Below are 14,237 nucleotides of genomic sequence, written 5' to 3' on the forward strand. Positions count from 1 at the left end.
TTTTGCCCGTGAAAGGCATATTGGATGCTTGAAATTCCTTAGCTTGTGAATGGTGCATCAGACACTTGGGATACTTATGTTCATGAAGGATACATCAAGCACTTCATATTCTTCTTCCCATAAAGGGTGTATCAAGTTCTTGGGATGCTTATGTTCATGAAGAATGCATCTAGCGCTTAAGATGCTTCTACCTATAATTGGTGCATCGGGCGCTTAGGATGTTTTTGCTTGTGAAGGGTGCATCAAGTACTTTATATTCTTATGTATACGAAGGATGCATCTGGTGCTTCAAAAGTTTTTACCCGTGAAGGGCACATTGAGTGCTTTATATGCTTCTGCCAATGATGGGCATATCAGATGCTTTAGATACTTATGTCTACAAAAGATGCATTAAGTGCTTGATATGCTTATGCCTATGAAAGATACATCAAATACATTAGATATTTATGCCTACAAAGGATGCATTGAACACTTGGGTTACTTCTGTTTGTTGATAAATGAGTCTAGTATGATGAATCACCTACCAATTTTTACCCTTGAGTCTCACTTCTCCTTGCTCCCACACTGATTGAGTCGAAGAAGTGAGGATGGTGGCAAAGACATCAATGACAATCTTGAAACTTCACTGAAGACATCACCCTAGTGGAAGGAAGCTAGAGACATTGGAAACAAAGCTAAGTAGCCTTATAAGATATAAATTCTACACTTGAAACAATAATGTATTTTATCTTAAAGAGAAAATCCAGTCAATAAACCCTTTGACATGTAACAAGTAACATATGACAATAAAGCTAGGGGTAAAACTTTTTGAGATACTCTTACCTTATAAGTTTCTCAATCCATTCTTTGTGTCATGCACTCCTTGGTATCAAACTGATAGTCTTTGTAAAATCTATATACTTGCTTTTATCTCACCTTATTAACGATGATCACATTAGTTGAAGGTTCTTAAGCACTACTTTCTTTAAGGAAAATTTTCGTTCCTAAAGCGTTTAGGGGATTGAAGTCTCTCCTCACTCATGAGGGTCCTTCCCTAGCAGGCTTGAACAATTACTGAGTTGTGATGTTTCTTTATCTCTTGGTGTTTTCACCTTTTATCCTTCTTTATGCATGAGTTAAGAGCTTTAACAATTATGTATTGGTTCACTTATAATATATTAGGAAAGGTGACTATGGTTTTTTCGGTGATTAACCATATGAATCGAACCAAGAGGATTATAGGCCTTATATGAAGGTTTAAACAATGATTGATGGGTGCGTATTAGTCACCTAACTTATCTTAACATTAAACCTTAAGACATAATTAGCCAAATGTTCCTCCTAGCCTTAGTGGATTACCATGAGTGGTCATGATTTGCTTTGGTTATAAATAAAATATAACCTAAATTATTGTGCAGACTGGCTGAATGTGTATCTAGATGCATAAGTGAGACGAGAGAATCATTCTTAAGCTACTCTCCAAAGTGTGGTTGGGAATAACCGATACATTAGGTTATCCAATTAGCATAAATGATCATTTATGTTTGAAACGTCACAATGTGTTGCTTAGGATCGATGTTGCCATCAAATATCTCTAAGGTAAATAGTCGAAACCCTTTAGGAATTAGCTCTTATTAGGTTTAGTCAATGAAGGGAGAATGACCATATAGATTTTTTATATCCCCTTCCTTTGCGAGTTAAAACCCCTAACACATTTTATAATATTAGTTCATCTCTTAGAGTCGTAGGCTAAACCATCGACTTCATTTAGAGGGGATGGTGAGGTGACCAGATTAGCAAGTAACAATATTGATTGGGGATATTCAACTATGACTAGATCTATATCTAGTTGTAGGATTGTGGAGTCTCTTAGTTTTATATAGGTGGTTGTAGTACTATTTGATTATGGACAAATATAAACTGTAGAAACTATGGAATGAATGGGATGATGGATTATATAATCGTTAAGAGAGTATAGACTTGTTGGAATAGCCTCGGGAAGGCTTCCATTGACACTACTATGGGCGGAGGATTACCCATTTGTGAGGGAAAGCTTGAGTGCTAGAAAAGTTGCAGGAGTAGTTTGTTGAGGTCTTAAAATGATAATAAAGAAAAACATTGGTTGGGCTAATCTCAAACCCATTAAGGTGGGGAAATTGTTGTTTGGTGGTTCCTCTTCGAGACATTCTTAGAGCTTTTCGGTAAGATCGTTGTTTTGCACCATATTAGCCCTCCTTCTGATGCCAAATTTAATAACCTCAAAGTCGATCACTTGATGTGATACTAGGAGTGCAACTTGACTAGGTTTGGACCCGAGATAGAAGCAAGATGATTTGCACTAAGATATTGAGTAGTTAAGATGGCTCAGTTATGGAAATCCAAGTGGTCGATGGAGATCTAGATGGTCGATGAAGTGGTTGCGACTCTTGAGATGTTGCTTGGGATACTAAAGAAGACCGAGATTAAGAATATCTAACTTATGACCTCTCAATACTTAAAGTCAATAAAATTCTAAAGTGTAATGAAATATCAGACATAAAAAAGAGAGAAAATAATTGTTAGAGTGTTTGCTCGAGGCAAATGCAACTACAAGCTAACTTGACATGTGGTGACATGACTGCTTGTTGAAGTGATAACCTTTGCTGAGGTGATATAATCGCTACCTTGATAGCAGTGAGATAGTATAATCATAGTCTTAACAGTAGTGAGGTAATTCAATTATTCCAAAATGATGATTTTGGTTATTAAAGATATCTAATCGTGGTTGAGGTGACAGGTTTAGAAAACGTCAATCATTGTTCATATCATGATTTCGATTATCGACACGTCGATCTTCGTATGTCGATTTTAAAAAAGTTAATTTTATCATCTAGCATTAATCATTTTCTTGTTCTATATAGGTATATATTTTTAATAAAATAATAAACTAAGATAAATACATTTATTATTTGAATTATTTCCACACGTGCACTTGCATGAATGCGGAGTTGGCTGAATGGATGAGTTCGTCGAATGGTCCCAAAATTCCCTTTTAAAACACTTTCCCATTTTCCATCCTATCGAGTTCTCTGTCAACGACCTGTGGGGCTCGCTCGCTGGGCGGACATAACGTCACCAGCGGTGTGAGCCCCCACAGATGACCTTTGTCATGGACGAGACAAAAGGTTTTTGGGAGGATGCGTACTCCGTTACATGCATCCGGACTCTTCGTCTAGCCACATCCTTGTCTTCCGGTCTTGACCCACAACTCCATTAGCTGGTCAACGGTACACTGAACCCAGCCCCGGCCACCTGCTCTTGACTTTCTGACCGCCGGGAATCCCCTGTTCAATCATATAAATAATTTTACATAAATACATTTTATGTTGTTGATTAATTGCTTATGAGTCGAACATGATCCAAGTCACGGAAATCAAAGGTTAAAATCTAATTTGGATTTTAGTTCCGGGTAGTCCTTTAACTCCGACAACCGTCGAATACGAGCTGAAGCTCCAAGCTCGACGGCCCTCATTGGTGGAGAAGACAACAACCGGAGGTGGCACCATGCCGGCTCCGCCGCCCTCGGCGATGCAGGAAAACGTTTGGTCGCGCGAGATGCGCGCCAGGAAGCCCGTCCTGCGTCAGCACCGTCGTCACAAGTGCGACGAACTCGCGAGATTCTCTGACGATCAGGGAACAGGGAAACCCCGGGGAGGGGGGATGGGGGTGGGAAGTGGGGCCGGGAGTTTTTACGGAAGAGCACTTTGCTTTGCTTGGGTGGGTGGGTGTGGGGTAACGGGTCATCCTGGATCCTGCCCATGTCATCACAGCTGAGCATCGCTCTACATATTCCTTTCTATTCTTTTCATATCTTCCTTCTCGGAAATTCTCGCGTTCCCCTGTGGACTGCGGTGAGCTCCACAGCAGTTGACACTCCGAGGCAGGGCCTTTTCACCGCTGGATTATCTGCTCAAGATTCGTGTTCTTTAAAATCCAACGGTGGTTTATCATTCGGCGGTACATGTTCGACCGTGCGGGAGCTCCCATTCTCCATCTCCTTAAAATAGCGGCGATTCATGTCTTGCTTTCAGACCGTGAACCACAAAATATAACCACCGCTGCTGCGAAGGGAAGAAGCAAAGGTGCAGAAGAGGTAAAACAAAGAAAGCTTCCTCCCCTCTCGATCTCTCTCCTCCTTCGCGCGAGTTACGACGGTTCCTAGTTGCTTCTCTCTCTTTCTATTGACTTCTCGGGAACGATTCTGATCGAAACCTAGAAGCTGTCCGACTCTGCTTCAGGTATCAATTGCCTTCTTTTTTTTCTTGCTTCCTTTGCTTTTCCACTCTGAGATCACAGTCTTTACGTCTTTTCGGCGTTCTTTCGTGTTCGATTTTATCATTCCCTGCGACTGATTTGGCACTGGAAGCGGCTCTCCTTGATCCTGTATTAGGGTTTCCCCCGTGATCTTCATTTGCTTTCGCTGTTTTTTTCTGCTAATTTCCGGTGTGTGAAAATTGAAATCTGGGACTAGAATAGTGCGCTGTCTCATGTAAGTTGAGGCCTGTGCTTCATTTAGTGTCTCTGTCATCTCCCCTTTCCATATCAGTAGAATCTTCTGTTTCCAATAGACATTGTAAGTGGCTAATGACGGGCTCTTCATAAAGAACAAGAAGAAATCTAATTTTTGATCTTTCGTGGTTTAGTAAGCAGCTTGCGGTTTGCGTGGTGTAGGAGTTAAAGATACCTTTTTTGTGCTTATCGATAGTGAATTTCATATTTTCTTACACCTATTTGTTTGCCTGGCCTTCGGAGTCATGATTTTGCTTGTTCTTCATTAGCTTTTAATTTAACTGCGGAAGTTGCTGCCTTGCACTCGGAAAAAAGAAGCTAAGCTCTGTTCTGATCAAACCAAGTAGCAAGTGACCTTGTTTGCTGTTTCAGAATGTAGTACTGTTATTCTGGCCTCTGTAGTTGCTTCGAGATGGAGGGTTGTGACTGCATCGAGCCGCAATGGCCTGCTGATGAACTTCTAGTGAAGTATCAATATATATCAGACTTCTTTATAGCTCTTGCCTATTTCTCCATTCCTCTCGAGCTCATTTACTTCGTGAAGAAGTCTTCATTCTTCCCATACAGATGGGTGTTGATACAATTCGGTGCCTTCATTGTTCTTTGTGGAGCAACACATATGATAAATCTCTGGACATTCACCATGCACTCACGAACAGTTGCATTGGTGATGACTGTTGCGAAAATCTCAACTGCTGTTGTATCATGTGCTACAGCTTTGATGCTTGTTCACATAATTCCTGACTTGTTAAGTGTTAAGACAAGGGAGTTGTTTCTGAAGAATAAGGCAGAGGAACTTGATAGGGAGATGGGTATTATACGTACGCAAGAAGAAACAGGGCGACATGTCAGGATGCTTACGCATGAAATCAGAAGTACACTTGACAGGCACACAATATTAAAGACAACCCTGGTTGAACTAGGGAGGACTCTGGATTTGGCAGAATGTGCACTTTGGATGCCATCAAGGAGTGGTCTTAATCTCCAGCTCTCACATACTTTGCACCACCAAATGCCCCTCGGATCTGTTGTGTCCATCAACCTTCCTGTAGTCAATCAAGTCTTCAGTAGTAACCGTGCTGTAAGAATCCCACATACGTGTCCATTAGCAAGGATTCGGCCTCAAACTGGAAGATATGTGCCACCGGAAGTTGTTGCTGTCCGAGTTCCATTATTACATCTTTCAAATTTCCAAATAAATGATTGGCCTGAGCTTTCTGCCAAAAGCTATGCCATTATGGTTCTAATGCTCCCTTCAGACAGTGCAAGAAAATGGCACATACATGAACTGGAGCTTGTTGAGGTGGTCGCTGATCAGGTAACTACCAGTCTCTAGCATTGAAGTCCTGTTCTGGATCTCATATTTGCTTTGGTAGGTTTATACAAATAATTTGGGCATCCTTTTAAATTTTCTTAATTTTTGAATGAACTTGGGTGATGTTTCAGAGATGTGGTGATTCTATTTTCCGCATTGCATTGCTAAGATTCTCTAGTTAGTATGAGCGTGAACATGTTTTGATTCTCTACTAGTATGAGTGCAAGTATGCTATGAAATTTTGCTAGTTCTATTTTATGTTCATGTCAATCACCATCATTGTTTGTTTATGTATGGTAGTACCAGAAATATACTGTTGAGTAAATTACTATGCCACTTGTTTCATTGATCATAATATATGCACTGAGGTCAGACCTATAATGGTTACCTATTAAGAACTTGATATCTGCTGGTTATTGATATTTAAAGCTGCCAACGCATTGTTTGTAATTTATTGGGCTTTCGCTGTGCATCAGTGGATGATGGTAATTCTATGACACTTTATAAAAGATCTTAACAACGTACTTGATATTGAAGACCAGTTTTATTTGTTTTGGCCTTGAAGATATAAATAAGTGTTAAACACAGATAGCTTAAGTTTCCTTTATGAAAGACAAAATTTAGCTATTATGTTTGTTATGCTAAGTTGGCAATAAATAGTGCATCACAATTTATCCCTACAGTGGACAATATGAAGTATGACTTGTTGGCTGTGTCACTCCAAGTTCTAATGTTGAACTATAAGTTTCTAATGATCATTGGTAAAGTTGTTAATGTTTAAAGAAACAAGCTGGTGGACTTACCATTCCATTCATTTAGTTCTGAAGGAAAGAAAATCAAGGACTCATTGAATTTTTTGATCCATTTTCATGATCACTGAAGCTATGATTTTACTATGTGATAACATATATTCTATAAGATTGTTAGACATACATAGTATTCCATTCTTCCATGGCTGTATTTTGTTGTCGAGGCTGTTATTTCATGGTTCTTTAATGTAAATAAAATGTGCTGAAATGATTTCTTGTTTCTTTTTTCTCTCATTGTGGCACTCTTGTAGTGGTTTCAGTTTAAAGAATCGCCATTAACAGTCAACATCAAGGTTAATTTGAGGGTACTTTTCTTAGAAATCCTTATAGAAGTGGTATAATTGTTATGTGTTCACACAAGAATACCTTATTTAGTGTCTCTCACAATGACACATAGTTTGAATAATTGATATTATGGTTTTCTTTTAGCTTGAGAAAATGAGTTGAATATAGAGCTCTTACCAAGTGCTTGTTGGAGTCATATGATTCGCAGCATTCCAGTCCTTGTTAGGTTGAGGTTTCAGATTTTTCATAGAGCTGATTAGTTCTTGACTTTACTGGAGATTACCTATGCTTACCTCATTTTTCTGTATCTATATACACACACACACACTAGTGCTAGATCTATGGCTGTAGCACTAATAACTAGGTGTTGAAGTGTTCCTTGACAGCTCAACATATTGCAGAAGCTCAGGGGTCCAAATGTGTGGCCAGCATGTTTTTCTTTTTGCTTTTTTATTGTTCATGGAATGAGGCCATGAAACATTGCTTTAATCTCTTATGTAATTAATTTTTACTCATTAATAAAATGGATCATTGGATGAATAGAAATAGTCATCCCATACTTGTGTTCACCTTCAATGCACCTATGGTGATATTTTATTACATAAACATTACGGGTGACCTAGCTGACCATTGAATGCTTCAGGTTTTATAACCTGGCTTGTATAAGGTGAACCATGAAGAGGGAGCATTGTGATCTGAAGAACATCGGTCAATCATCTAAAGTTTTGAAATTAAGAATGAACTAGTGAAATATGTCATTCTAAACATTTCTTATTTGACCATGTACTAAGATCCGGACATGAGATATAGATTTGCTTGATACTAAATGGTGTTATGTGCACTTATCTTGTGAGCTAATTAGTGATTTATAAAACGTTAGGCGCCAAAGTCCCACAACGCTTGCCCGAGCGAAACGAGGCACTCTCGAATATTATAATTAAAATAATATACAACTAAATAAAAATATGCCAAACATGTTTATGAAGACCTATATTAGAATTAAACTGCTTTGTACACTTGTCATTAATTCTAAAACCTAATATATAATTTTAAAACAATAAAAATTAGAGATTTAACAATCTACTGTTAACAGTATATTATTTACTATTAACAGTAGTTAAGAGGGGAAAAAAATTGTTAACAGTAGCAAATGGAGAAAAAAATAAAAGAAAAATGTCACCAATGATTGATAGTGGGGAAGGAGAAGGCAACGGTGACGGAGGAAGTTGCAGATGACAGTCGCGGTAGCGATGGAAGCTACGGACGACAGTTGCGACAGCGTGGAAGCTACGGACAACAGCAACGGCATCGACGACACCAACGGAAGCTGCGGATGGTGACGTCATGGACAGAGGAAGCTTTTGAAGTGTATGTCAATCGTGGAGGAAGCTGTGGTCCTCTCCCTTGATGGTAGAAGTATTTGCCCGCGACGGCAAAAGGAAGCTACGGACGAAGGCTAAGCCCGTCAGACCTTTCTGTCGGCGACAAAGGAGGCCTCAGTCTGTTGCTCCTGCGGCGAAGGCAGGAGCACTTGCTAGGGTTGATCGCTCGGGGTCGCGCGTGAGTGTTGGGGGTGGCTTTTGTAGGTAAGAAAGGGGATCGCTTGAGGTCGATCCAGACTTAAAAATCTGGTTCGATTCAACTATTTGAACGAGGCGCTCGCCCGAGGCGCCTAGCACCCGGTTTCGGGCGAGTGCCCTGGTGGCGCCTCATTGAAGTGCGTCACCTGGTTCACTGTTGAGGTGCTCGGGTCTTGCCTCGCCTTGGCCGAGCATGTAGGCGAGCGACCGAGCGCCCATTTAAATCATTGGAGCTAATGTGATGTCTATAAATAATCTTTTGGTGGGGTTAACACCATTTTTGGAAAGTGATCTTGTGGGTTCTGATTAATAATGTATATCTTGTGTTGTTCAAGTTTCCATACAGTTCAATTGCACTGAGTTAATTTTCTTTTCGGATTTGATGTCATTCAGGTAGCAGTTGCACTTTCGCATGCTGCCATTTTAGAAGAGTCAATGCGGGCACGTGACTTACTTATGGAGCAAAATGTTGCTCTAGATTCCGCTCGTCGGGAGGCCGAGATGGCTATCCGTGCTCGCAATGATTTTCTAGCTGTCATGAACCATGAAATGCGGACTCCAATGCATGCAGTTATAGCTCTATCATCCCTGCTTCTGGAAACTGAGCTAACTCCTGAAAAACGACTGATGATAGAAACTGTGTTAAAAAGTAGCAATCTGCTGGCAGCACTTATCAATGATGTTTTGGATCTTTCTAAGCTGGAAGATGGGAGCTTTGAGTTGGAGATTGCAAATTTCAACCTTCATGCCGTTTTCAGAGAGGTCAATACATGGGTCGTATTTAATTTTGTTTTTGTGTCATAGTTAATATTGATTAGTTGATAAAACACATTAAATTGCAGGTCATAAATTTGATAAAACCGATAGCTGCTGTAAAGAAGCTCTCTGTGTCTGTGACATTGGCGCCCGACTTGCCCTTATGTGCCATTGGTGATGAAAAACGGCTTATGCAAACAATACTAAATGTTGCTGGCAATGCTGTCAAGTTTACGAAGGAGGGCCATATATCAATCACAGCATCTGTTGCCAGATCAGATTCTTCAAGAGACCCTCGGGCTCCTGAATTCTCTCCAGTTACCAGTGATCGGCATTTCGATTTGCGTGTACAGGTCTGTTGTCATTGAAAAATTGACTAGTTGTTTTTAGTAGCCATTCTATAATCTATTATTCTGACAATTCCATTGACTATGGAATCTGTTGCCTTATGACAACAAGATATCACTTACCAAATGAACAGGCTTCTCATTTGATATGACTATGTATATCCACCGCTGCTGCATAGATCAATTAATCTAAAACCAATGCAGAAACTTATTAATTTCATGACCATGTTACTTCCTGTCCATGTTAAAGTGAACCAATTACCTATAATTGTCTTCTTAAATGTTGCAGATCAAGGATACTGGCTGTGGAATCAGTCCTCAAGATTTACCACACATCTTTACTAAGTTTGCACACTCCCGCAACAGTGCAAACAAAGCCTCCAATGGCAGTGGGCTCGGCCTTGCTATTTGTAGGAGGTACTGCCTTAAAACACTGTTAATGTCACCTGAAAGTGTAATATGATGCATACCTTGCAAATTTTTTCTCCGAAATTACTGTTATGCATAAACTTGTTGCTGTAGATTTCTTCTGGATTGGTGATTGATATCTATGAAAGAGGGCTTATCTAATTCTACCACAACAAAAATAGAAAAGGAAAAACTCATCTACATGGATTCTATCTTGTTTGGCTAATTGATTATTCTTCCTGATTAGCTTTTTATTGACATTTTCCACTGGCACAATCAGGTTTGTGAGCCTCATGGAAGGACAGATCTGGCTTGAAAGTGAAGGCATAGGGAAAGGTTGCACTGCCACATTCATCGTCAAACTTGGTATTTGTGATCCAAGCGGAAATCTGCAACAAATTTTGCAGACTACACCAAGTCATGGAGATGCAAATCTTCCCGGCCCAAGAGCTAAATTCGATGATGAGAATGGGAAATTTACTCCTATGATGCGTTACCAAAGAAGTGTATAATTTATACGGTTGGATTCATCTACCTACCTGCAGCATTTATGGCCTGAAGGCTCTGATTGGTGAAACCAATTTTGTGATGGTTCAAGGCTGTCTCTTTGGTGTTCAGCGAGGTGGTTTAATTAATTTGCAACCGGGACAAGTTTGTGGCTTACCTACGTGGAGTATGTGATCTTTGCTGATATAACGAGTTCAAATTAGTTGGTGTAAAGAAATAGTTGTTGTTTCCACACTTATTTTATCTGGCTGATGAGCCGAGTTTGATGTGCAACTAGATGATCTTTTGGCTTCAAACTTTGTATGATATTCTCCGAACGGCGACCCTACGTTTTCAGTACTTTTGTTCTGAACGGTTGCTAGGTTCTCAATCTGCTGCTTACGGTTCAGTGTCAATATGACTACACTATGATTATGTGTTTGCGATTGCAATTCCTTGCGGTGTCTACATTTAGGCTTGTGTGTGTGTCTGACGTGTGTATGCGTGTATACATATGTTCATGCATAAGAAAAAACAGAGCATGTCGATGTTCTTTGGCAACCAAGTAGAAAACAGAGCATCTCATATCTATGTGTATGTATAAGAGAAAATGGGTAATAAATTATATTTTTTTAACATGCATGTAATAATTTATAATAATAATAATAATAATAATAATTATTATTATTATTATTATTATTATTATTTTACAAAGAGGCAAAGATGAATAGAGACTGAGAAGAGGGGAGCCGTCCCACCGCCTCCAAAAGTAATAATCTTAGAATTTGGAGCTCGGCCTTCTCCCTATGTATATGGCCGAAACGAGAGCTCTGAAGGCGTTGGTTTATGGCGAAGGAGACCCACATCGCCCGGTTCCAAACCATCAAGAACGCCTGCGATCGCCTCCGTTGTTGCAGGTGCTGCCCCCCTCCCCCCCCCCCCCCTCTCCCCCCTCTATAAATTCTAATCCCTCTGTGGTTTCCCGACCATTCCGTAGCCAAAACGAGAGCTCTGAAGACGTCCGTTCATGGCGAAGGCGAAGGCGAAGGCGAACCACATCACCCAGTTCCAAACCATCAAGAACGCCTGCGATCGCCTCCGTTGTTGCAGGTACCCCCCCTCTAAATTCTAATCCCATGTCAAGAAATCGTTGATCCGTTCTCTTGTTTCCTTCTATTTACCTTGGCTTTCTGGATCTGCATCGATGAGTGTGGTTTGAACCTTGATCTTCGAATGTTGAAAGGATTATTGACAAGGTCTTGCTCGATTGCCGGCAGCTCTGGTGTTCGGCGTCGTCGGAGCAAGGAAAGATGACAAAGAAGAAGAAGAAGTTGAGGGGGAGGCGGAAATGGATGGCGACGAATCGACGCCGCCGCTGTTGCTTGCAACATTGGGACCCCGAGCGCCAGCGCCCGGTATGGATCTGTTCCCTAAATTTACTGAATACGAACCTAGATTTCTTGAGATACTTCTCACAAGATAGTCATCTTCTTTCTTTCTTTATTCCTTGTGTGTTCCTCGAGGAGTTCTACATGCCGCGCGTTCTTGACTTTTTTATCTCCACAAGAAAGATGTTCTGTTCTTCGGCTCTTGCATTTGTTGTGTGGATCTCGCAATGCCGTCTCGTCTGCCTTGTTACTTCTCTGTTCTTGATAACCTCAGATCACTAAGTTATGTAATGTTCTTGGAACCTTGAGTTTAATGCATTGAACCTGCGATTCCGGTTCTTCAAAATTGGGCAGTGCTTGCCCTCTTTGATTCGGCGAGCCAAAATCTTTCTGACAACATAGCTATGCCATTCTGCTCTTCTTTTCTTGTTGTCCTCCTTTTTTACTTGTTTGGTTCATCAAAATTTGGCAGTGCTTACCTTCTTATCCGACGAGCCAAAATGAACGGGTCTTTATGAAGCTTATTGTATGTGCAAGCACGAACAAAGTGTTAGGAGTGCACATGTTTCTTTTATTTGTTTTAATTGCATCCCCTTAATATTGCCTAGCTTTTAGCTTACCAGGCTTGATTTCTATATGCTTCAGGGGATTGCTATTGCTGTAAAAGCTGGACTAACTAAGACAGATTTTGATTCCACCGTCTGAATTCACCCAACATCTGCAGAGGAGCTTGTCACAATGAGGAGCCCAACTCGGAAAATCCGGAAGGATCCATCCCCAGCAATGGTTTGTCAAGTCTATAAATTGATTAAAATCGATTTATTGTTCATGAAATTGGAAGTCTCGTCATGTTTTTTTCTCTTTTGCATGATTTGTAGGAAAAGAATGTTGATGAGATCAGGCCAGATAGGAATAAGTAACTTCTCCGAATGAGGCAAATCATTGAAATATACTCTTTTACTGCCTGCAAGAAATTTTAGTAACATGCAGATTCTTTGATATTTTTTATGTGCCTTAGCTTTGTAATTATCTTGATCATGCTAAATTACTATCAGGTTTCCTTGTCAAAAACTTATTGCTTTCATAACATTGTGTTCATAAGTTTCTTGGATGCATAATCACTCTTTCTTTACTTGTTTGTGAAATTATTACTTTGAGGTTCCACAGGGATGTGGTATTTGTTGGTTCCTGTCTCCATGTGTTGGATAGACTATGCTTCACGCGAGTCTGGTGGTTAACGAAACACTATGGGGAGTACACGAAAAGAGTTTCAGATTTAATAATTGTCAAAAAAAAAAAAGGTTTATCATATGTGGGCTGAATATAAATAGTATAGGCACTTCTTATTTACGTCTAATGTAGCAGTTTGAACGGACAAAAAGTTTCCGTGAAGCTGCCGGAGCTACCTATCATTGTTGACTGAAAAATTAGGAGCCTTTTGATTTGAGATAGGAATTTGAATGATGCATGGACAAGCCAGTGACCGAACTTGCATGTAACAATTTGCCTAAGGAAAAGCTAATGGTTAGTTGTTGAAAGCTGTAGAGAACATAAGCAGATTAGTTGAATAGTTGAATTCTGAACTCCAAAACAACAAGGATGCTTATGTCCAGTCATGATTCTGGAAGCTATGGGGAGTGAAAAGTTTTGCATTATTCTGAAGGGGGTGAAATTGAATAGAAAAGTCATATTTGATTATACGTTTTAATCTCCATGCTGTATATCTTTAAAATTAAAATTTTAATCAGCTAATTTGTTAGACTGCTACTTTTCTTGCATATCAACATCCTACTCAGAAAAAAAAAAAGAAAACTAATTGAAGTCCTTGGTTGATGTTCATACAACAATGGATTTTAATATCACAAGCTGCATATTTTTCATGGATCTGACACCATAGCCACGCCATTGTGCCCTTCTTTTCTTGTTATTCTCCTTTTTGATTTATTCGGTTCATCAAAATTGGGCAGTGCTTGCCCTCTTGATCTGGTAAACCAAAATCTTTCTGACATCATAGCTACGCCATTCTGCTCTTTTTTTCTTGTTGTCCTCCTTTTTGACTTGTTCTGTTCATCAAAATTGGACAGTGTTTGCCCTCTTGATTCAACGAGCCAAAATCTTTCTAACACTATAGCTTTGCCATTATGCTCTTCTTTTCGTATTGTCCTTCGTTTTGACTTGTTCTGTTATGTCTCCATGAACTAATGGTTTCCTTGGACTCTTAAACCGGTTCTTCAAGTATTGTGCTTGATGCTGGGACTTATGATGTCTGTTCATTAGGACAAGTTCTTGAAACTATAGAAGGCTTCCCCCGACCTTCTGTTATTTTCGACCTTCGT

The 14,237-nt window shown here is 39.9% G+C and overlaps 2 protein-coding genes across 7 annotated transcripts; both read left to right on the forward strand.

Annotated features, from left to right (window-relative positions):
- The first annotated feature begins 3,865 nt into the window (after nt 1-3,865).
- Nucleotides 3,866-10,965, forward strand: LOC103983723 (probable ethylene response sensor 1). Of its 3 annotated transcripts, none has more exons than XM_009400995.3 (6): nt 3,866-4,256; nt 4,900-5,845; nt 8,910-9,278; nt 9,359-9,625; nt 9,909-10,036; nt 10,308-10,965. In XM_009400995.3, the coding sequence occupies exons 2-6, from the start codon at nt 4,940-4,942 to the stop codon at nt 10,537-10,539; spliced, it is 1,902 nt and encodes a 633-aa protein (XP_009399270.2). In that variant the 5' UTR covers nt 3,866-4,256; nt 4,900-4,939; the 3' UTR covers nt 10,540-10,965. The 3 variants fall into 3 exon arrangements, with proteins under 3 accessions (XP_009399270.2, XP_009399271.2, XP_065037279.1); XM_009400996.3 differs by having other exon boundaries at nt 3,866-4,111; XM_065181207.1 differs by having other exon boundaries at nt 3,884-4,256; nt 4,797-5,845.
- A 308-nt stretch (nt 10,966-11,273) lies between these two features.
- Nucleotides 11,274-13,058, forward strand: LOC135582602 (uncharacterized). 4 transcript variants are annotated; one of them, XR_010513104.1, is made up of 5 exons: nt 11,274-11,430; nt 11,511-11,623; nt 11,757-11,928; nt 12,547-12,687; nt 12,780-13,058. XR_010513104.1 is itself a non-coding variant. In XM_065181210.1 (4 exons), exons 2-4 carry the CDS (start codon nt 11,541-11,543, stop codon nt 12,604-12,606), a joined length of 315 nt encoding a protein of 104 aa, XP_065037282.1. In that variant the 5' UTR covers nt 11,274-11,430; nt 11,511-11,540; the 3' UTR covers nt 12,607-12,688. The 4 variants fall into 4 exon arrangements, 2 of the variants coding, with proteins under 2 accessions (XP_065037282.1, XP_065037281.1); XR_010513103.1 differs by having other exon boundaries at nt 11,791-11,928; XM_065181210.1 differs by lacking the exon at nt 12,780-13,058 and having other exon boundaries at nt 12,547-12,688.
- The last annotated feature ends 1,179 nt before the right edge of the window (nt 13,059-14,237 follow it).

Source organism: Musa acuminata, chromosome BXJ1-5, assembly GCF_036884655.1.
Source record: "Musa acuminata AAA Group cultivar baxijiao chromosome BXJ1-5, Cavendish_Baxijiao_AAA, whole genome shotgun sequence".
Taxonomy (NCBI): domain Eukaryota; kingdom Viridiplantae; phylum Streptophyta; class Magnoliopsida; order Zingiberales; family Musaceae; genus Musa; species Musa acuminata.

Excerpts from the sequence above, each read along its gene's own strand:
- LOC103983723 (XM_009400995.3), top strand. The coding sequence starts at position 4,940 with ATGGAGGGTTGTGACTGCATCGAGCCGCAATGGCCTGCTGATGAACTT. Across the intron at positions 9,279-9,358 it reads TTCATGCCGTTTTCAGAGAG|GTCATAAATTTGATAAAACC; the intron begins GTCAATACATGG and ends ATTAAATTGCAG. Across the intron at positions 10,037-10,307 it reads GGCCTTGCTATTTGTAGGAG|GTTTGTGAGCCTCATGGAAG; the intron begins GTACTGCCTTAA and ends TGGCACAATCAG.
- LOC135582602 (XM_065181209.1), top strand. The coding sequence starts at position 11,360 with ATGGCGAAGGAGACCCACATCGCCCGGTTCCAAACCATCAAGAACGCC. Across the intron at positions 11,624-11,790 it reads GATCGCCTCCGTTGTTGCAG|CTCTGGTGTTCGGCGTCGTC; the intron begins GTACCCCCCCTC and ends GATTGCCGGCAG. Across the intron at positions 11,929-12,546 it reads ACCCCGAGCGCCAGCGCCCG|GGGATTGCTATTGCTGTAAA; the intron begins GTATGGATCTGT and ends TATATGCTTCAG.